This window comes from Leptopilina heterotoma, unplaced genomic scaffold (genome assembly GCF_015476425.1).
Source record: "Leptopilina heterotoma isolate Lh14 unplaced genomic scaffold, ASM1547642v1 Lhet_1055, whole genome shotgun sequence".
NCBI lineage: Eukaryota > Metazoa > Arthropoda > Insecta > Hymenoptera > Figitidae > Leptopilina > Leptopilina heterotoma.
In genome coordinates this window covers 114,095-137,330 of record NW_025110821.1, presented here as the reverse complement: position 1 = coordinate 137,330, position 23,236 = coordinate 114,095, and the positions used below count along the sequence as shown (strand labels likewise).

General features: G+C 28.0%; 1 protein-coding gene across 1 annotated transcript; it reads right to left on the bottom strand.

The window, feature by feature from the left end:
* Nucleotides 1-17,976: 17,976 nt before the first annotated feature.
* On the bottom strand, nucleotides 17,977-23,121 carry LOC122502060. Its single transcript, XM_043611930.1, has 4 exons — nucleotides 22,828-23,121; nucleotides 20,276-20,473; nucleotides 19,260-19,596; nucleotides 17,977-18,203 (listed from the first exon to the last, which is right to left on the bottom strand). The coding sequence occupies exons 1-4, from the start codon at nucleotides 23,119-23,121 to the stop codon at nucleotides 17,977-17,979; spliced, it is 1,056 nt and encodes a 351-aa protein (XP_043467865.1).
* Nucleotides 23,122-23,236: the final 115 nt, after the last annotated feature.

Sequence of the window (23,236 nt, the reverse complement as noted above, 5' to 3'; positions counted from 1 at the left end):
TTAAATTTTAATGAGCATATTTGTTGTGCTCATTTGTAACAATGAGGACAAATTTAATATTAGAAATTTTATGCAATATTATTTGTCTGTTGACGTATTTTTACTTAAAACATGCGAGCTGAATATTTTTTTGATAAACGTCGTCCAGAAGTTTGGTAGTGTCCCTTTTTCTTGTATTTATTCTGACTACTTGAATTTTCATATCCCCTTTCAATGCCCGTTTCTTCCATTTTCCAATTAACCCATTAACGCCTGAATGCACTGAATTTTTAGTCCGACTTCAAACTTAAGTATTTTTTAATAAACATACTATTTTCTATTCAGACAACACTTTTTTTATGTATTGGAGTGTCCTCTACCCTAATATCATTTTAAAAAATCATTACAAAATTGTTTAACAATATTTTTTTGCATATAATTAAAAAATTACACAATTTTGTAATGATTTTTTTTAAATCTCAAATTTAAATGTCAAAAATTTTTTTTTAACGGTTCACATTTTCATAAATCGTGCACTCGATTGTTACACTTTCCAAATACACATCGGCCTTTTGTAATAACTAACAACATACATTATACATACAACAATTTTATACAACAATTATTATACAACAATTATACAATTATTATACATACATTTTTTAACTTTTGATTTTTCAAAATGGCGCCTAAAAATTAAAAAAATTAAAAAAATTAAAAATTTATTGTTCGATGTAAATTTTTTTTTAAATTTGGCTTAAAAATGCTTACTCGTGGGTTTTTGGTGTCGCTGATTACGAATCTGAAATTACTTTTTGAAAACTCAAAATGGCGGATCCAATATGGCGGACAAAATTTTATAAAATCAGTCGGATTCTCTTCAAAATTCTTACTCGAGGGTTTTTGGGATCGCTGATTACGAATCTGAAATTACTTTTTCAAAATTCAAAATGGCGGATCCAATATGGCGGACAAAAATTTTAAAAAATCAGTCGGATTCTTTTCAAAATCCTTAGTCGGGGGTTTTTGGGGTCGCTGATTACGAATCTAAAATAACTTTTTCAAAATTCAGATTGGCGGATCCAATATGGCGGACAAATTTTTCAAAAATCAATTGGATTCTCTGAAAAATCCTTACTCGGGGGTTTTTGGGGACGCTGATTACGAATCTAAAATTACTTTTTCAAAATTCAGATTGGCGGATCCAATATGGCGGACAAATTTTTCAAAAATCAATTGGATTCTCTGAAAAATCCTTTACTCGGAGGTTTTCGGGGTCGCTGATTACGAATCTGATATTACTTTTTCAAAATTCAAAATGGCAGATCCCATATACCGGGTAAAGAAGTTTAAATTTTATTTAACCCTTTGCGTCACAGTGGGTCGCTCAGCGACCCACCTTTTCCTTTTCCTTCTCAGTTTTCAGTATTTCTATGGCATATTTATTAATAAATTTAGGGTTTTTTTTCCGGGCATGTTCCTCATACCTAAACAAGTCTAAGAAAACTGTTGATTCACAATTTGTTAATAATAAAAATATTATAAACAAATAAATAACAAAAAATAATGCTTCTTTTTCAGAAAAAATTCATTTTCTACTTATCCTTACTAATTTTTGAGATGATAATTTTTTTTCTTTACAAATTAGATCCTAAACTGTATTTACAATTACTTTTTTGAAATTTTTTTTATAATTTTTAATAATATTGTTAATAACAATTTTTTGTAATATTTTATAAAATAAAAGTATTTCAGATGAAATTTCAAACCTATTTTCATAAATTTCGTTACTCGGGGGTTTTTGGTGTCGCTGAATACGAATCTAGCATCAGATTTTTAAAATTCAAAATGTCGGATCCAATATGGCGGACGCGAAAATTAGAAATGAACTGAATTTGCTTAAAACTGGTTACTCAGGGGTTTTTGGGGTCTCTGAATACAAATCTGGCATCAGATTTTCAAAATTCAAAATGGCGGATCCAATATAAACACTAGTTAACGTATTTATTACCATGACCACCAGCTTTGAAATTACTTAGTATACAAATTTTTTAATTAAAAAAAATGAATCATTTCACAATAAAATAAATATTTATTAAATAGACAATATTAGAAATAAATGTAAATTTAATTTACTTTTTTTATTAAAATTTTTGTGTTTTTAAAAATTTGTCATTTTGCAATAAAATTGATAATAAAAATAAATTTATTTATTTAGTGAATTAAATTAAAATTTTTTCTTATTTAAATTTTTGAATTCATAAAAATATTTATTTTTAAACATGAAATGAAAAAATTTTTTGTTGGAAAAAATCAATGTATACAAAATATTTTTAAAAATTAATTAATAAATACTTTTTTTTAACCTTTTCTCTTGTACAGAACTCATAATGGAGAGACAGAACTCAAAATGTCTATTAACCCTTTAACTGCTGTTTTCCGACTCGAATTTTCCCAGATAGCACAATACTTTGTAGGAACTTAGCAGGAAACTATCCGCGTTAAGTTCCGAACTTAACGCGGTTAAGTTCCTGCTAAGTTCCCTGAACTTTTAAATGTCCTCCGGTTTAAACTTAACGGTGTTAGCTTCCTGGAAATTATCGATATAAATTTGCTGAAAAATTGCAATGTAACTTTTGTGAAAAATAGAAATTTAAGTTTAAAGAAAGTTTTCTGTGTAACTTTCCATAAAACTAGCTCTTCTAAGTTCCCTAAAAAATGATAAGCAATTTTCCCCAAAAATAGAAATGTAAGTTTTCAGGAAACGTAATTGATTAAGTTAAAGAATATAATATATGCTATTATATAATTATAAAATTGTACACTTGGAAAATTAATATGTATTTATTACTTATTAATACAATAACAATAATAATAATAATAATAATAATAATAATAATGAATTTATTATAATTATTTTTTTGTTGACAAAATTAATTATTAATAATAAACACCATTATTAATTCCAATGGAAAAATTATTTTAAAAAATTATTTTACAACTTGCTCTTATCTATTTAATTTATTACTACCTGAATTAAGTTTAGATTTCTAACAACAATTTATTGCGAAACAAATGTTTTTTTAAAATAAAATTTGGGGGAAGTGGGAATTGAACCCTAGTTTGCAGAATAGAAATCGAGAACCTAACCACTAACCTAAACGACCATCTGAATACAGGAAACAAAAATCTTCCACGCTTGATGCGCATACCAAGCAGATTGCGCGGGAAAATTTGAAAATGATTTCATTCAATGTAACACGAATAACTTTGTATATAGTTACTTAATATTTATTATATGATTTGTTAATTAAAACTTCATAATATAAATTAATTTTAAAACATTTCTATAAACAAAATTAGAAAATAATTAATTTATTATCTTTACATTTTTTTTAAATACAGATTTTTTTCTGTAGAAATTTTTTCAAAAAAAAGTTTGAAAATTTATTTATTTAAATTTATATCTTTTACGAAGAATAAAATTAAATAATAATAATATAAATAATTAAATTAAAAAATTGTTACTAAATATTATTGGTTAATTAAAACTTTATAAATTAATTTAAATAATTTAATTAACTATAAATAAATTAATTTAATTGAATAATTATTTATCTAATTATTAATTCATTTTTAATATAAAACTAATAATAATTATTATACAATTAATTATATTAAATTAATAAATTAAATTAATTTTAAATTAAAACGATACTAAATTAAAATACTATTTTAAATTTATAATTATGCAAATTACAAAACTTTTTATTTTCAAATATTGACTTTAATTTCAATAATTTCACATTAAAAATTTAAAAGAATTCACTTACTTAATAAGTAATTAATTATTATTATTTACCATTTTCAAAAATTGTAATAAAATTACTGTAAAGAATTTCGATTTTTTAAATTTTAATTATATTCATTTAAAATTTGTTCACAGCAATAATGACTAAACTAAATAAATTTAATTTTAGGGTGGTCACAAGTTTCAGTTTATCCCTGGCAAAATTCTTTTTACAGAAAAATATGAAAGTTTATGGAAAATGAGTAAAATTTATGAATTTTAATGATTTCTAAAAATTAGAATTATAACCCTTCCTGAAGTGAATCATTTTCTACAATCTTTAACTAAACTTCATCTCTAAATAAATTATTTTTTATATAATGTTCCGAAAGTTCTTCTAGAATTCAAATCTAAAAATACAAGAACTCAATTTTTTATGATAATTGGGACTGTCTATGTTTTTATATTAAATTATAAAGCTACAATATTTTCAAAAAATTGTAATAAGGAAATTCTTGGGTCAAACCAACTGAAAATTAGTTGCCCACTTCACGAATTTTGACCCAAGAATTTCCTTATTACAATTTTTTGAAAATATTGTAGCTTTATAATTTAATATAAAAACATAGACAGTCCCAATTATCATAAAAAATTGAGTTCTTGTATTTTTAGATTTGAATTCTAGAAGAACTTTCGGAACATTATATAAAAAATAATTTATTTAGAGATGAAGTTTAGTTAAAGATTGTAGAAAATGATTCACTTCAGGAAGGGTTATAATTCTAATTTTTAGAAATCATTAAAATTCATAAATTTTACTCATTTTCCATAAACTTTCATATTTTTCTGTAAAAAGAATTTTGCCAGGGATAAACTGAAACTTGTGACCACCCTAAAATTAAATTTATTTAGTTTAGTCATTATTGCTGTGAACAAATTTTAAATGAATATAATTAAAATTTAAAAAATCGAAATTCTTTACAGTAATTTTATTACAATTTTTGAAAATGGTAAATAATAATAATTAATTACTTATTAAGTAAGTGAATTCTTTTAAATTTTTAATGTGAAATTATTGAAATTAAAGTCAATATTTGAAAATAAAAAGTTTTGTAATTTGCATAATTATAAATTTAAAATAGTATTTTAATTTAGTATCGTTTTAATTTAAAATTAATTTAATTTATTAATTTAATATAATTAATTGTATAATAATTATTATTAGTTTTATATTAAAAATGAATTAATAATTAGATAAATAATTATTCAATTAAATTAATTTATTTATAGTTAATTAAATTATTTAAATTAATTTATAAAGTTTTAATTAACCAATAATATTTAGTAACAATTTTTTAATTTAATTATTTATATTATTATTATTTAATTTTATTCTTCGTAAAAGATATAAATTTAAATAAATAAATTTTCAAACTTTTTTTTGAAAAAATTTCTACAGAAAAAAATCTGTATTTAAAAAAAATGTAAAGATAATAAATTAATTATTTTCTAATTTTGTTTATAGAAATGTTTTAAAATTAATTTATATTATGAAGTTTTAATTAACAAATCATATAATAAATATTAAGTAACTATATACAAAGTTATTCGTGTTACATTGAATGAAATCATTTTCAAATTTTCCCGCGCAATCTGCTTGGTATGCGCATCAAGCGTGGAAGATTTTTGTTTCCTGTATTCAGATGGTCGTTTAGGTTAGTGGTTAGGTTCTCGATTTCTATTCTGCAAACTAGGGTTCAATTCCCACTTCCCCCAAATTTTATTTTAAAAAAACATTTGTTTCGCAATAAATTGTTGTTAGAAATCTAAACTTAATTCAGGTAGTAATAAATTAAATAGATAAGAGCAAGTTGTAAAATAATTTTTTAAAATAATTTTTCCATTGGAATTAATAATGGTGTTTATTATTAATAATTAATTTTGTCAACAAAAAAATAATTATAATAAATTCATTATTATTATTATTATTATTATTATTATTGTTATTGTATTAATAAGTAATAAATACATATTAATTTTCCAAGTGTACAATTTTATAATTATATAATAGCATATATTATATTCTTTAACTTAATCAATTACGTTTCCTGAAAACTTACATTTCTATTTTTGGGGAAAATTGCTTATCATTTTTTAGGGAACTTAGAAGAGCTAGTTTTATGGAAAGTTACACAGAAAACTTTCTTTAAACTTAAATTTCTATTTTTCACAAAAGTTACATTGCAATTTTTCAGCAAATTTATATCGATAATTTCCAGGATGCTAACACCGTTAAGTTTAAACCGGAGGACATTTAAAAGTTCAGGGAACTTAGCAGGAACTTAACCGCGTTAAGTTCGGAACTTAACGCGGATAGTTTCCTGCTAAGTTCCTACAAAGTATTGTGCTATCTGGGTTAACTTCGTTTAACTATTTAAAGAAAGCTAAAAAAATTTCAAAAGTACCATTGCCTACTATTTTTGGGGTCGCTTTTTCGAATAAGGTTGTCAACATTTCCAAAAAATGAAATTAACCCCCTCTTTTAATAAAATTTTTCAAAAAATGCAAGATTTTTCGATGAAATTTTTTTTTATTGTAATTTTCATTGTTATATCGGTATCCACATATCGTCTAAAGTATAAATAAAGTATTCCCGATAGCTGAACTTTAAAAATATGCAGTAGTTTTTTTTCTTTTTTTCATTTTTCATTAAAAAATGGCGCCCAAACGCTAATTTTTTTTTATTACACATACAAATTTTTTTTTCTGAATTTGCTTAAATTCGCTTGAAATTTGTTACTCGGAGGTTTATGGGGTCGCTAATTACGAATCTGATGTTAGTTTAAAAAAATTCAAAATGGCGGATTCAATATGGCGGACGATTTTTTTGAAAATTTACCAAATTCGCCTGAAACTTGTTACTTAGGGGTTTCAGGGTCGCTAATTACGAATATGATGTTAGTTTTTAAAAATCCAAAATGGCGAATCCAAAATGGCTACCAAAGAAATAAAAATCATTTAGAGTGGCTTAAAAATTAGTACTCGGAGGTTTTTGGGGTCGGTGATTCGGAAATATGATGTTAGTTTTTAAAAATCCAAAATTTCGGATCTAATATGCAACAGATATTTAAATGACTGAAGGTGACCAGGACTTAAAATAAGTTTTGGTAGCTGTTACATCCCGAGATAAAACTTTTTTTAATTTAACCCTCAATGTGTAAAATCAAATCAGCACTTTACCTCCCTTTTATTATTCGCCTTATAAAATTACCCTTGCCTTAGCTTGGAACGTGACAGAAGAGAACCTCAAACAAAGTGTAATGATGAAAAAAAGTCCCCACTTTAAAGTTTAATAAGTAATTAAACTAAGTTTTATGAAAGTAATGTTTCAAGTTTGACAATATTATTAATTGAGTATAAGTAATTTCCAAAATTGATCCAAATAACAATTTTCAAGCCAATCCGGATGATTTTTATTTTTTTTGTCCGACATATTAGATCCGAAATTTTGGAATTTCAATAACTAACATCATATTCGTAATCAGCGACCCCAAAAACCCCCGAGTACTAATTTTTAATCCAATCAGAATGATTTTTATTTTTTTCAGTCGCCATTTTGGATCCGCCATTTTCGATTTTAAAAAACTAACATCATATTCGTAATTAGCGACCCAAAAAACCCCCGAGTACCAATTTTTAAGCCAATCTGAATGAATATTATTTTTTTGGTCGCCATTTTTAATACGCCATTTTGGATTTTTAAAAACTAACATCATATTCGTAAATAGCGACCCTGAAAACCCCCGAGTAACAAGTTTCAGGCGAATTTGGTAAATTTTTAAAAAAATCATCCGCCATATTGAATCCGCCATTTTGAATTTTTCAAAACTAACATCAGATTCGTAATTGGCCACCCTATAAACCCCCGAGTAACAAATTTCAAGCGAGTTTAAGCAAATTTAAAAGAAAAAAATTTGTATGTGTAATAAAAAAAATTTAGCGTTCGAGCGCCTTTTTTTAATAAAAAATGAAAAAAGAAAGAAAAACTACTACATATTTTTAAAGTACAGCTATCGGGAATACGGTTTTTATACCTTAGACGATATTATGTACATACCGATATAACAATGGAAATTGCAATAAAAAAAATTTCATCCAAACATCTTGCATTTTTTGGAAAATTTCATTAAAAGAGGGGGTTAATTTCATTTTTTGGAAATTTTGACAACGCTATTCGAAAGAGCGACCCCGAAAATAGTAGGAAATGGTACTTATGAAATTTTTTTAGCTTTCTTTTAATAGTTATACGAAGTTAAAATTCAAGTCGGAAAACAGCACATTTGGGCGTTAAATGGTTAACTTACTCCTTACTTACTCTTTATTTAGGTTAGAAGTGACGTACCAATCCTATATAAGAAATCTCTAAACGAAAATCTCTCGAAATATCTCGAAGTATACTGACGCCTATAGTCCAGGCGTCCTGTCAATAGTATGTGACATAAATCTTATCCAATAGGCAAAAATGTTTTTGATAGATTAGTAGCATAGAAACAAAGGACAACAGTTTGCACCAACCTACACTAAGCGCGTTTATTGTTATAAAACTTTTAAGATGACAAAATCAGTTTTTTTGTAGTTTTTTGAGTATTGTTCTTTTCAGTGAAATTTTAGAGAAAAAAGTTGTTATTAAAAGTTGTAGAGCTTAAGAATACCTAAAAAATGAGAGGCCGCACGATATTTTTCACTAATTTGTTTACGAGTTATAGAATTAAAACCATAAAAGTCAAACGAATTTTAAATATTCTATAATTCATTTAATTCTTATTTAATCAGTCTTTCGCTTGGCAAAATTATTGCTTTTAAGGCGCTGTTACGGTCTAATTCATAAAATAGACACAGTTTACTTTTTATCACTTCTGAGAGTGACAATTTATTATAATACTCAATATTACACTTTAAAGGCAGGAATAAGACTGAGTTGCAAATACGTTTTGCAGCTCATGTTGAATATGAAACAATTCAGGTGGGGATATATATTTTTGCTGACTATAACATCCCTCTCGCTAGATAGGATTTAGTCCCTAAAACCTAAGTTTTACATTTTTATTTAAATAAGGTTTAATATATACTTCAAATTTCTATGTGGTTGTCTTTCGTAGAATATAACGACGTCAACATTACTCATTTTATTGTTACACATATTAGTCCTAATTTTTCTACTCAAAGATTTACATATTGTTTTAAACAATTAATTTAAATTTGTGATTATTAACTTCATTTATGTCGAGTGGTAAATTGTAGTTTACATTTTGTGTTTACTGTATTTAATTCAGGTGTATAGTTGAGAGATACAGTTTTGGTTTTTTCTAAATGTGAATTACATTTAAAATCTTGTGATAACCTAGTGTGTATGATGTAATAGTATTATTTGTTGTCGCAAATGCTGTCTTGTCGTATTATTTGTCTGTAGCTTTAGTTAACCATTTTTGTGCTTCTTTTTTCATTGATAGATTAATTTTGAGTACTTCAGAATTGATGAAATCATTTTTCTATCTATAAATTCTTTAACTCGATTTTCAAAATATTTTAACCTGTTTTCTTTTTTAAATGGGGGTAAATCTTTTGTTAGTCTTGTTTTGCATAATTTTCCTTGAACGTTAGGTTTTATTGTAACATTTCCAGTTTCTTTGTTCTTTTTCCATTCTTCAAAATTTTGTGTTAAAACATCTGTTTCGTCATAATGTTCGGTTATAATATCATTTTTATTATCGCTTGTTTGTGGAATGTCATCAAACCTCTGTATATCGGGTGACATGTCTTCTTCTTCTTGTGTTAAATTAAGTTCATTGTCTTCTGATCTTTCTGTTGATGTGGCTTTTTCGCTGTCCTCGTCTTGTATTGGAAATAATCTTGATAGGCAGCCAGCTGCTTCATTTTCTTTTCCTTTAACATATTCTATATCATATTCGAACTCTTCTAAGCGTAATCTCCATCTTAATAATTTTGAACTAGGATCTTTTAAATTATGTAACCAAATTAATGCTTTATGATCTGTCTGAATAGTAACGGTCCGTCCCAATAAATATTGTCTTAGTCTTTTCGTAGCCAACACGATTGCTAATAATTTTCTTTTGCTGTTAATCTTGATAGTGGTTTAGCTATAAGTGCAAAGTTTTTAATAAACTTTCTGTAATATCCAACTAGTCCTAAAAATGATTGCATTTCTGTCACGTTTTTTGGTTGTTTAAATTTTTGAATTGCTTGTATTTTTAAAGGGTTTGGTTTTACTCCTTTATCTGTCATAATATGTCCTAAATATTCCAATTCTGGTCGAAGGTATTCACACATATCCGATTGTAATTTTAATTTTTAAAGAGTTTTTACTCTTTCCATGAATTTGGTTAAATTTTTATTATGTTCTTCTAATGTAGATCCGAAAATAAGAATATCATTTAAGTATACAAAACATGCATCACCAATTAATCCTTGAAAAGCGTGGTCCATCATTCTTTGAAATGTGGTTGGTGCATTGTTTAAACCAATTGGCATTCTGATAAATTGATAATGTCCTCTAGTTGTGCTAAATCCTGTATGTATATTGTTTACTTTCTTTTTGCTTCGGAATTTGGTGAAATCCTGAAGACAGGTCGAATGCTGAAAAGAATTTTGCTTTTCCCAACTGTGAAAGAACGTCTTCAGTCACTGGCAAAGGGAATACATCTTGATCTGTATCCTCATTTAATTTTCTAAAGTCATTGATTATTTTTCCAGCTTTTAATACAATTTTGTTACTAGTCAAATTTGTGCAGGGAGTTTCGTCGTTGTCTAGGGTGAAATTACTGTGATAATTTCCGATTATTCTCCAAATATCTTCTTTTGTATTTTAATCCAAATGATCTAATCTTGTTTTGATTTTAATTCAATTAATCGTTCAGGTACTTCTTTAGCTTTTAATTTTGTTTTATTGTTGAGCGTTTTATCGTTTGTGACGTCGTAATCAGTTTTCTCTATATGTATTCCTTCAATTTTGTTTAGCACTTCCAAAGGTTGATTAGAATAATTATAAACAGGTGTCTTCATAATTCCGTTTTGTATTTTATAAAGTCCGGTGGGAATATTTGGATGATCTTCTACTAAAATATCACTATCTTCTTTATTCATTATGATGTTGCAAATCCGCATTTTATTTTGCTCTACAAAATATCCATCTTCATGTAAAGGTATCTTTCACTTTTCTATTATAAGGAATTTTGGGGTGATAGCATATTTTTCATATTTTTGTAAAAATGGTAATCCAATTATTCCATCCTCGGGTAAAAGGAAATTTTTATCGACAATATGAAACAGTTGTTGTTTGCCGAAATAATTTAAATTAACAGCATATTCTGATTGGTACTTATCTTTGCCCATACAAAAATTATTTTTACTTTAAAAGTCGTGTAATTCTTTCTGGGTATTTTCTTTTATTATGTTCACTGATGCTCCTGAGTCTATTAATAATCTGCTTGCATTTGAGCTTCATTTAAATTTAGCGGTCGTTGAGCTTTTATCTGTAATCCTATGTCTCGACAAATGTTCATCATGTATCTTTTTAAAATTTCACTTTCTTCATTTTCTATTGCAACTTGTCGTTTAATTGTGTTTGTGTATTCTGATTGAATTGCGGATTTTAATTCATGACAAATTTTCCTATATTTATTGTTGAAACTTTGAATATCTTCGGTAAGGTTTTGTTTGCAATTTAATAATTTTGATCGAAGCATTGATACTGAACAGATTTGCGTTAAATTTGCACGTAAAGCATTAAAAAGTTTTGCATAGCTGTCTAAATCTAAGTATCGTATTGCTCTTTCTGCGTTTCCGGTAATTTTTTCAGAAATTATAAAATCTAATAATAGGTCTGGTTGGTAACATTGACCTTTTGCTCTTTTAACGTTTTTTATAAAATCTTCAACTCCACAATCATCTTGTCCCGTTAATGTTTTAATAGTTCTAATTATATCTTTAGCGGCAATTTTTCCTAAATTTTGATTTTGTATTATTTTTTGATTATTATTTATTCTATTTGCTTGTTGTTGAACATCGGATTGCGATTCGTTATCACCGAAATGACTTTCGTTATGGGATGCATTTTCTGATTCGTTATCTGTTTCTTCCGTAGGATTTAACCCTAATTTTTTGCCTAATGTTATTATCTCATCTTTCCTGTTATTATTTTCATGAACTAAACTCGTAACTCTTACGTTTAATCTTGAAAGTTGATCCACAATTGATTAAAGAATCTGTTCCGTATTTGGCGTTGTTAATGTTCCAGGTGGATTAAGGGTGGTTTTTGATTCGTTCTCCATATTTAAACTTTCGTCAGTCGAGTCAGAGTCTGTGTCAGATATACATAGAGTTTGTGTGTTTTAAATCCCTATAGGTGTGATATGTTAGACTACTAAATATTATTTTGTGTCGGGAGTAAAGGGGTGCATGATTATTCCCCGAATTTCAAAATTCTAATTTTCTTGGCATAGAAATCTTTATTATCGAAGTATTATTTTTCATAATTTTTTGAAACCAAATTTATACTTTACATAATACTTATATTTTCAAATCGTCATTTATTCTTATTATTAATAATTAGATTACTTTTTAAAATAATTTTTAATGTAACGTAGAATTCATAAACTCAAAATTAATTTTTCTAAATGATCATTAGTCATAAATTTTGTTTCACCGAATAACTGCCTAACCTAAAATTTATTTTTACTGATTGATATTTATTATAACCTTTATGTTTGATAATTATTATTTAACATAACCATTTAATTTCCTAATTATCGTATGTTATAAATTTTAGTTGTAAAAAATAAACGTTATTATAAATTTAATTTTTTTGAATAACCATTTATCATTATAGTTAAATTAACACACATTCTGTTTTTTAAATGTTCAATTATCTAAAATTCAATTTTCCATAATTTTTATTTAATTGAATTTGTGTTTATTATAAGTTTAACTTTTTTGAAAGCGTTTTACAGTAAATTTTATTTCTCTAAATTCTGTTTATAAAAATTTTTATTTGCTAAAATTAATGTAAAAACTAAAATATATTTACCCGAATAGCCATTTGACATCATTTTTGTAGATACGAATGATTACATAATCTAAATCCATTTATAACCTATAAATTAAGGGACACAATTTTTAAGTTACTAAGTAACATGTCCCAGATAACAAAATGCGCGTTGTGTGCTACTAATATCATCTGCACGCGTGCCGATTTATCCGCACTATGCGCGTTCACTGGACCACTCAGATGCGTCATCATATGCGATCCATAACTGTCGCATATTGTGATGGGCACATGCGTGACGGTATAATGCGAATAAATTATATTTATACTTCAGCCTTATTTGAATTAAATAAAAAGAAAAGATTATTGACATTAGTAATTTTTTTTAAATTAAAATGTTATTTATAAAAACGATTTTAATTTAATATTTCAGTACAATTTTGGAATTGAAATTGTTAAAAACTTCCAAATTCTTTTTTTGAGGTTATATCTAATACAACAAAAATATATATGTACTTTAAACAAATTAAATTTAACTTTCTTATTTTGCTGCAGTACTAAAAATTAAATCCACAATAATTCCTCACAATAATATCGCAATAAAAAACAATAAAAAATGAAATCACAATAAAAACTTATTTTGATAACACACCACAAACAATGCTGTCGCCATTATAAAATGTGTGATTGCCGATACGGGTGGTTGCGCATCATTAATTGCGTGCGTATTAAGTGCAGTTCACTGCACACGCATTCACAGCATTCGCACTGTGGATGGTAAAATGCGTATGGATTGACTCTTCTAGCAAGTCGCACTTGTGAACGGAACATGCTTATCATTTTGTATCACAGGCGCTTACGAAATGCAGTTCACAACACTCGCATTATTACCAGCGTCACAGACGATAGTAAGATGCGTATATGAACCGACTCATCTGGTAAGTCGCAGTTAGTGCAAGAAACATGCGTTTAAATGCGACGCACGATTGTTATCTGGGGTTATTATAAATATTCATAAGATTTTTGTATCATTTATCATAGAAATAATTTTTTGGAATAACTAATAAGTCATAGTCTTTAAATAATCAAATTACCGTTAGACATAATTTTTAATTTAAAAAATTAATATTTATTATTTGATTATTACTCTTAATTATAATTCATTTTAAATTTCATTCAACCGGAGAAACTTTTGACCCAAATATCATGTTTTTATATCTGTATAATTGAAAATTTATTACAACGAATTTTTGTGTGTTTTAATGTAAATTTTTTGTAAGAGTAACATAACCTAAAATTTACTGACACTAAATGCTAATTGATATAATTATCAAATCACGTAAAATAAAAATACATCATTTTTTAATTTGTAGATATAAAATTTTTCATAACTTTCACATTCTCGAATGTGAAATGCACATAAATACTGTTTTTCGAAATTCCATGCAAAATATTAATCATGCAAGAAAATTCCCAATTCGCCAAAAATGGCGGGAGCCTGTTTTTAGACTGTTGTTTCCCATCTCATTGTTTTATTTTTTGGTTGTGACAGTAGATAAAGTAGACCATGGTGGCGCTACCGGTATTTTTTATTCGTATAAACTGGACAAGGCGCGAAGTTTAAAATTATGAAAAGTTTGTCTTGCCATCAACTGCTGCCTCTATCGGCCATTTTTGTACTATTATTTTTTTTAAATTCTTTTTACGTGTATAATGTATATATATATTCATGCTTTTATCAATTGCATATGTTTTGAAAATTTTTAATTTCTTTTGAAAAAAATGTTTAGAAATAGGTATTTTTAATTCATTTAAGATCAAAAACAATGCAAGAAACAAAATTGTCACACCTAAACAACATTAATTACTTTGATTATGATTTTGAATCGCCTAATAAATTTATTAATTAAAAAGTATTAATGTTTAAAATATTAAAAATTGTTGGTAAAATTGGTGTTACGGACCTGCAACTGTTACTGAGCGCCACCAGGTGTTCATTCTCATTACTGTTTTTGCGGCGCGATGTCTTTTGTTGCAGTCTGGTTTACCGCCTTCTTTCTGGGCGGAAGCGATCTCCACGGCAAACTTCCTTCGAAATCGTTCTCCCACCAAGAAACTCGACGGAAGAACACCTTACGAGTTCTGGCACCAGAGGATTCCATCAGTTGGATACTTGAAGCAATTTGGATGTAAAGTGTTCTGCCTGGATAAAACGCCAACCAAAGGAAAGTTTGACGCGCGTTCGAAAGAAGGAGTATTCGTCGGATATTCGGAGGTGTCCAAAGGTTTCCGTGTTTGGATGCCCAAATCGAGAAAAATCGAGGTCACCAGAGATGTAAAGTTCCTGGAAGGTGTCTTCCCGAAATCAAAAGAACCCTTTAGAGATTTCATCGGTGAGAACATGTGGAGCGACCAAAATCCAGACCACGGAAATGGAAATGTCAACGTAAACATCGACATAACGTCTAGTCGTGAATCCAATGGAGAGCCTCGACCAGGAGTACTCGCCAATCCAGGGGAAGCTGCAGCGGATATCGAAATTCTTGAAGGTAATGAATTATTTGAAGCTGATAATGATATTGTCGACGTTCTTGACGATGTTTCTAGTGAATCCTCTGACGGTGATGATGGTGATGTTCCCGAACAAACCCCGCGACGACGACTTCCTGGACACTATCGAATTGAAAGGACTGGACAACGTGGTAGACCACGCAAAATCTACAAATACGAAGCAGAATTAGCGGAATTAGCCTTCATTGCTGAGATCCCAGTGAAGCAAACCTTAGCAGGGGAAGACTCATGTGCTTGGAAGGAAGCGATGGCTTCTGAAGTGACATCATTAATCAAAAACAAGACCTGGACATTAGTGAAACGTGACGAAAAACAGCGAGTGATTGACAGCAGATTTATTTTACGAAATAAATACGATTCGAGCGGAGAAGTCGAAAAATGGGAAGCGCGAGTGATAGCTCGTAGGTTCTCTCAAAGGCCGGGTATCGACTACCACGATACTTTTGCTCCGGTAGCAAGATTGGGCTCCATTCGTACTGCGATTGCTGTGGCTGTGGAACGAAACATGAAAATCAGGCAGATCGACATCGGAACAGCTTATCTGAATGGTGACGTTCACGAAGATATTTTAATGAAAATTCCCGATCATCTCGATTTGGTTTTAGAATATATGGTGGAAAAGGAGTTGGACCCCATCATCCGATTGGAAGCAGAGAAGATGTTGACCGAACTTCGCAGAGACAACATGGTTTGCTCCTTGAACAAAGCCTTGTATGGATTAAAGCAAGCAGGGCGGTCATGGTATCAACGTTTGGACAAGGAATTAAAAGAATTTGGAGCAGCACCTTCAGATGCTGATCCCTGTATCTATAAGGTCGGATCTGGAGAAGAAGAATGCTTTTTAGTAATATACGTTGATGATATCCTTCTGATTTCACCTAGTCAACGTATGATTGACGAATTAATTACGTATCTCAAATCAAGATTCGAAGTCAAGGATTTAGGTGATGCAAAATACTGTCTAGGCCTGGAGTTCACGAGAGATGGAGATAGTATGACAATCACCCAAAAAGGATACATCAGAGACATCCTAGAGAGATTTGGCATGCTAGACTGTAATCCGGTTACGACACCGATGGATCCAGGTATCAAGTTAAATAAAGAGGACACAAACGAGAAGGATTCTCAAGAAAAGAATTTTCCGTATCGCGAGCTGGTTGGGGCTTTAATGTATCTGTCTATTGGTACGAGACCCGACATTTCACATTCTGTCAGTTGTTTGAGCCAGTTCAACGATTGCTACTCGAAGATTCATTGGACAGCGGGGAAACGGGTACTTCGCTACCTGAAAGGAACATCCGATCTTGGCCTGGTGTTCACAAGTTCTCGCTGTTCTCCACAGATGTTCGTCGACGCTGACTGGGGTGGGTGCAGTGTGGACCGGAGATCCTACACAGGATACGCTTTTCTAATTGGAGGAACCGCTGTTAGTTGGGAATCGAGAAAACAACCCACTATTGCCTTGTCCTCTACCGAGGCAGAGTATATGGCTCTGTCCGATGCAACCAAGGAGGCCATATACATGACAAAACTTCTAAAAACTTTCGGAGTGAACAAAAAGGAAATTGTCCTCAAGAATGACAATGTAGGAGCTGAGAGACTTGCTGCAAATCCCGTGTATCACTCTCGCACAAAACATATTGATATACGCCATCATTTTGTGCGAGATGCCATCGAGAAGAAGCTCGTGTCCATTCAACACGTAACGACGGACGACATGGCTGCGGATATCCTGACGAAAGGACTTTCCAAAATCAAGCACCAGAAATGTGTTCGTCTTCTTGGTTTAAAATCGAACAATTCTCCAAGGGAATGATCTACAGTTGCTATCCGAGGGGAAGTGTTGGTAAAATTGGTGTTACGGACCTGCAACTGTTACTGAGCGCCACCAGGTGTTCATTCTCATTACTGTTTTTGCTCGTCTTAGCAAATGTATCGCTCTTAACATAAAAGTATCGCTCGGTTTATATTATCAATAAATGTGATCGAATAATACATTGTGCTCGTTTAATTGTGTCAAAGATCCCAGACCTTTAACAAAAATAAACTAATTATAATTGATATTTAAATTAAAATAAAAGTATTTTAGTTATGTTTATAAAGAATTAATTTATACAAATTAAAGAGAATTGTTTCATGATCTTCTTCCACGGAATAAAATGAAAAAGAAAACTAATTTCTTCAACTTTGTTTAAAAAAATTATTTCTTGGTCATAAAATGAAATATAAAAATTTTTTAATCCATCAAAATAATATTTAGGCGATGTATTAAATGCAAAACGTTTAAACAGTATCTACGGTTTTAATTTTTATTTTATCAGCAATTATGTTTATGCGTGTGTGCGGAGAAAACTGTAAAATAAGGTAAGGACAATAGAAAAATATAATTTCTTTTAAATATTTTATTGGCAAGAATACATTTTTAAACAGTTTAAATTTTTAGTTTATCAACAATTATGTTTGTGCGTATGAGCGAAGAAAACTGTAAAATGAAGTAAGTATAATTGAAAAAAGTAATAATTTTGTTGGCAAGATATATTTAAATTAATGTAAATGATATACGCAAGCATCGGATTTATTCTTCATTCAGAAGAGTTTGAATTGGGTCAATGAAAATAATTGATACTTCTTCCAGAAATTGTCTTCGTGAGTAGCCTCCTGGTTGACTCAATTTTGACCACGCGTCAAAAATCTTTTGGTCTTTTAATACTTCATTACATTTTCTTAATGTTGTAATTCTGTTGCCCTCTTCGAGGGATTTCAAATCTATTAAAAGTCCACTCTGGTGCTCAGCAAGAGTCTCTAAAATTATAGAATATAATGTATGTTAAGATAATTTAGGATAATTATTATCAATAAAATCTTATTGAACATAAGAATATATAAATTAAATTAAATTAACTGAAATATCTAATTTAATTTGGTGCTAAAAGTATCCCCTAACGGTTAGTGGAATGGAATTTTAACATATTTCATTTAATATTAAAGTTATTGAAAATTTTTTAAATTTTATATTTATTTATTTATCTAATTATAAAAAATTTTAAATCTTAATGTACGGTTGAAAGAATTTTCATAATTTAAATTGAATTTATTATTTTTGGAAAAAAGTGTATTGACGAAAAAAAATTGACAACCTTATTTGTCCATTTTGAGAAAAATATTACCAATTTATAAAAAATAGCTTTAAGCTCTAAAAACGGAATTGGACAATTTTTTAAGTGCAATCAGTAAATCACCTCAAATTTAAAATTTAATTTGTAAAAATAAATTATATCATTTTATTCCTAGTGTTATATACAAATAAAATTTTTGTTTAATAAATTTTTTATTTTCAAAACATTTTGTTAATTGTTTATTTATAAATTGATTCTACAAAATTGTATTTTATTCTGTCTCATCAAAAATTAAAATATAAATAATTTTTGATGACGCATACAAAAAAAACTATTTCTTTTAGTAGCCTTCATAAGTAAAGAATTTGAAAAATTATTTTAAAAAACTTATTCACACAATCTCTATTTTTTGTATATTATACTTCAATGCAAAAAATCTAGTTTTTACAGTGGTAAAAAAGGTTTTGAAAAAATTTGTTTTTAATTCAAATTTTCAAAAAATTAGGTTATAAACAAATTTTTACAAACATTTCATTTTAATTTTAGAAATTTATTGTAATCACACTAAAAGTAAAATATGGTTTTAGGTTAAAAATTTAATTTTTCAATTTTAAAAGATAAATAGAGACACTTTAAGAGTGATCAAGTAGTGAACATACTTTAAACTTCTCTTTGGGTGTCTAATCATTCCCAGTTTTCCCTTCTAGGGTTAAAATTAAATCGAAAATAATGAATTACATACTCGTAAAATCCCAAATATCAGTCTGATTTTTAAATCGCTGTTTCAAGGTTCTATTATATGATTCGCAATCGTTATTTGTGCGTTTGGTCAGGCCGAAAACAGTGTAACCGGAGGGTGTAATTCTGTTGGTCCATTGGCGTTCATAATAGATAAAGAATCGTCCTAAGTGGACTTTTGCTTCATCACTCAAGGAGTTTTTAAGTTCTCTATAAACATTGGCAATTTCATTTGCTGGCAATAAAGGAAGTGCCATGATTAATCTTATGAAATTATGGCACTCAGGGAACTCTATCAGCAATTCCTCCAGATGTAGAGTTCTCACGTTTCCCCAATTACACTAAAAATAAAACAATTTGTCATATTTTAATTGTAATTAAAAATTAGAATAAATAAAAAATTATAAAAACTTTTTGATTTTCTTCTAACCACAAATCAAATATAGGTATATTATCAAATTGTATACTATATTATATTTCTCTACATATTTTTAAAATAATTATAACATAAAATGTATTTGTTTTCATAGTTATACTAATTTTTATGAACTATTGGAATTACGTTTTTCTAAATAAAATACAATGTTAGATTAAAAATTATTTTTGACGTTTTTGGTAAAAATATTTAAAATTATAATGTTTTAATTATAATTTTCAAGAAAAATTGTTCTTTTCTTATATTTTGTATATACCAGGAACAAGTAGTACGTAAAAACCATAATTTTTTTACTTCTTAACATATTTAGAAAAAAATGTTGTTTTATTTTTTGTTTATTTTATTACAATGACACTTTTTGTTAAATTAAGCCAAAGATATTTGAGACACGATATACAGCTGAATTTTTAATAAAAATTTTAAAATAAACTTTTTTATGCATTTCTTTAGAACTATATATTATTAATAATTACGTTAAATAAACCTTTGTTAAAAAAACAAATTTTACTATTTATCTTTAAGTTAACAAAGAAATTAAAAAAATTAATAATGTTTTTTATATCTAATTAAACTAAAATAATTACCTTTACATGATGATACAAACACCCATGTGTTTCGACTCCAAAAAACGCTATTCGTAATGCTGCTCTCAGAGCCGTCTCAAAGTCGCACATTGCTTCCACTACATTAAAATTTAGAAGCAACCGTTTTAGTTCCTCTAAAACAGCTGTGTACGAGCCTGTAGACTTTCTTTCCATCAATGCCCAAGCGAATGGAATGCTCTACAATTAATGCAAAATATTATGTAAATTCTTATTAATATTAAACATAAAACCTTTCAAAATAAAAATTTTTATTTAAAATTTTTCCTATTTTAAAATTCTTTTAAATTGATTATGCATACAATGTTTATAAAAATTGTGCTTTTTGTTTATCATAAAAACATGACAATATGATTTCTATTGCACTTACATATTTATAAGTACAGAAACGAAGAGACAAAAATAACACTCAGGAAATACATTTATTATTTGTAATTATTTATTTATAAAAAAACAGGGTGTCTAGCGAATTATGATTTTCAAATTCCCGGCAAAATCCCGGATTTCCCGGACCTAAAACTAAATTATTCCCGGATTTATTTTTAAGACATTAATGACTATATACGATTAAAATTTCATAATTTTTTAAATACAGAGAAAACTGAATTATCCGAACTAATTCAGGCAGGATTTGGTTCAGATAATCAAAAGTTCGAATAATAGAAATTGCAATTATTTTCGTTTATATAAATGATCGTTTCGGAATTATTTTGCAACATCCAATGGCATTTATGTATTCTTTTAGATATTTACATTAAAAGTCACTGAGGTTCAACTGCAATAAGTTAAAAACATTAGGATTTATATTTAAACTTTCAATTTAAGTTTTCTAAATTCAATAGTTTTAGAGTTGTAGATAATTGAAAATAAGTCTACTTTTAAAAATCCAAACATTTCGTTACCTATAAAAAATGAAAAAATAGATTTACAATAATATATTTTCATCCTAATTGAAAATGTGAACTGAAATTTAACGTGAAATTGACTATTACCTATAATATATCTTTTTAAAATTTTTGAAAAATATAAGACTGAAGGTAGTTCTCCGGCTTCTATACACTTGTAAAAATTTATTTTCTTCAAATTTTGAGGAAAAATGTTTCTTCGGGTGCCCTTTAATTGTGGTAAAAATTTCAAAACCCTTTGCGATGCTAAATTTTGACTTATTCAAGTTCAAACTTTTACTTTTCCATGCGATTATGTTAAAAATAAAAAATGTCAACCACAATATCTCGTTTTTTGACATGGCAAAAGGTTTTAAAATTTTTACCACCTTTAAAGGGTACCCGAAGAAATATTTTCTCAAAATATGAAGAAAATCTATCAAAAATTAATTTTTAAAAGAGTAGCTGCCAGAGAACTATATCTTAAATTGAATTTTTTTTATAGATTTTAATAAATTAGCGAAACTTTCCAAAAATTCCCGGATATTTTTTTCAATTCCCGGGTTTTTCCCGGTCGAACTAAATTCCCGGCAAATTCCCGGTTTTCCCGTTTTTCCCGGACGCTAGACACCCTGTAAAAAATTAATAATAAGTATTTAATTAGTAATAATAATTATTGTTAATCGATAAAATAGATTAAAAAATAAAGTGTCAACACTGACCTCACTATCGTACACTCCACGCCACTTATTTTTTAACCTATTGTGTACTCAGTCTTAAAAGGAGGGTCAGGGTTTTAAAATAACTTTTGTACTGAACAATTATATTTAATGCAATTAAATATTTACTTACAATTATGGTTTTTAACCATTTCTGAAAGATCTAGTTGTACATGTTTTATTTTTAGATAAAATTTTGTTGAAATAATTATTTCCCTGTGTTTTAATTTTAATTTTTTCTTTTAGAACAGATACAAATATAAAAATTGCAAAGTTTTTTTTAAATTTTTTAATCAACAGAACTGATTTTTCTTAGTAAATTTTTTTACTAAAATCGTAAATTTTTTCAGTTATTAAATTAAATTAATTACGTGTAAGGGAAATTATATTGTTGTGCTGTAAATTCCGCTTTGTCACTGAAATGGTTAAAAAAATTTAACTATCGACGCAGGGAACGGAGGTCGGGGTTGGCAGTAAGTCGCCAGTTTATTTAATTTATTATTTAATATTATTTTTATATTTTTTTTTCATTTTATCAACCCCACATAACCTTGGAGAGCGGAATCCAAGGTATACGTATGCAGATTTCCCAAAAGTCCCTAAGCAAAGAAAAAAATTTACTGCGTCACGTCAAAATACAAAAAATTGAACAAGTGTGTGAGAAAAAATTTAGATTTCTGGAATAATATTAATTTTTTTTTTAATTTATTACTTTGTCAATTTATAATTTGAAAAAGCTTACTCAAAATGAATCAATTTTCTGATTCATTTTGTGTTCAGTTTTTTTCTGCGTTTAGAAGTTAGTGACATTAAAAGGGTTAAGCATTAAATTTTTTATTTTCGGGTGATCTGTTTGAAAAATGATGTCTTATAATTATCTTACTTTCTTTTTCTTTAAATTAAAAATAGTTAACAAAGTAATTATATTTACGTGGTTGAATGTTTCTGCTCGAAGTATTAAAAATTGTGAAGCTTCTGGTACATTTGGTACCACTTTGAAGGTTGCGTCAATAGATAAGTGACAATGTTGGCAAACTTGATTTGCGAAATTGATGTCCACGAATACAATTGACACGTCCCCGTTAACTCCAACAGCCGATGAAATATTCAGAGAGCCATTACGATGATTTTTTAAATGTTGAAATTCATTGGAGTTTATTAAAACACCATATGCTGCTAATGATTCTACTTTTGGTAGTGTAAACTTCCTTCTCCATTTGTACATACTGTTTTCGCATTGCGCAAAAGTTGCACTTACTGAAGCTTCCTCATGTCTAGAAATATTTGCAAAAAATGGCGAAATAAGAAAAATAAAGAATAAAGAATTTTTGTAATCTATA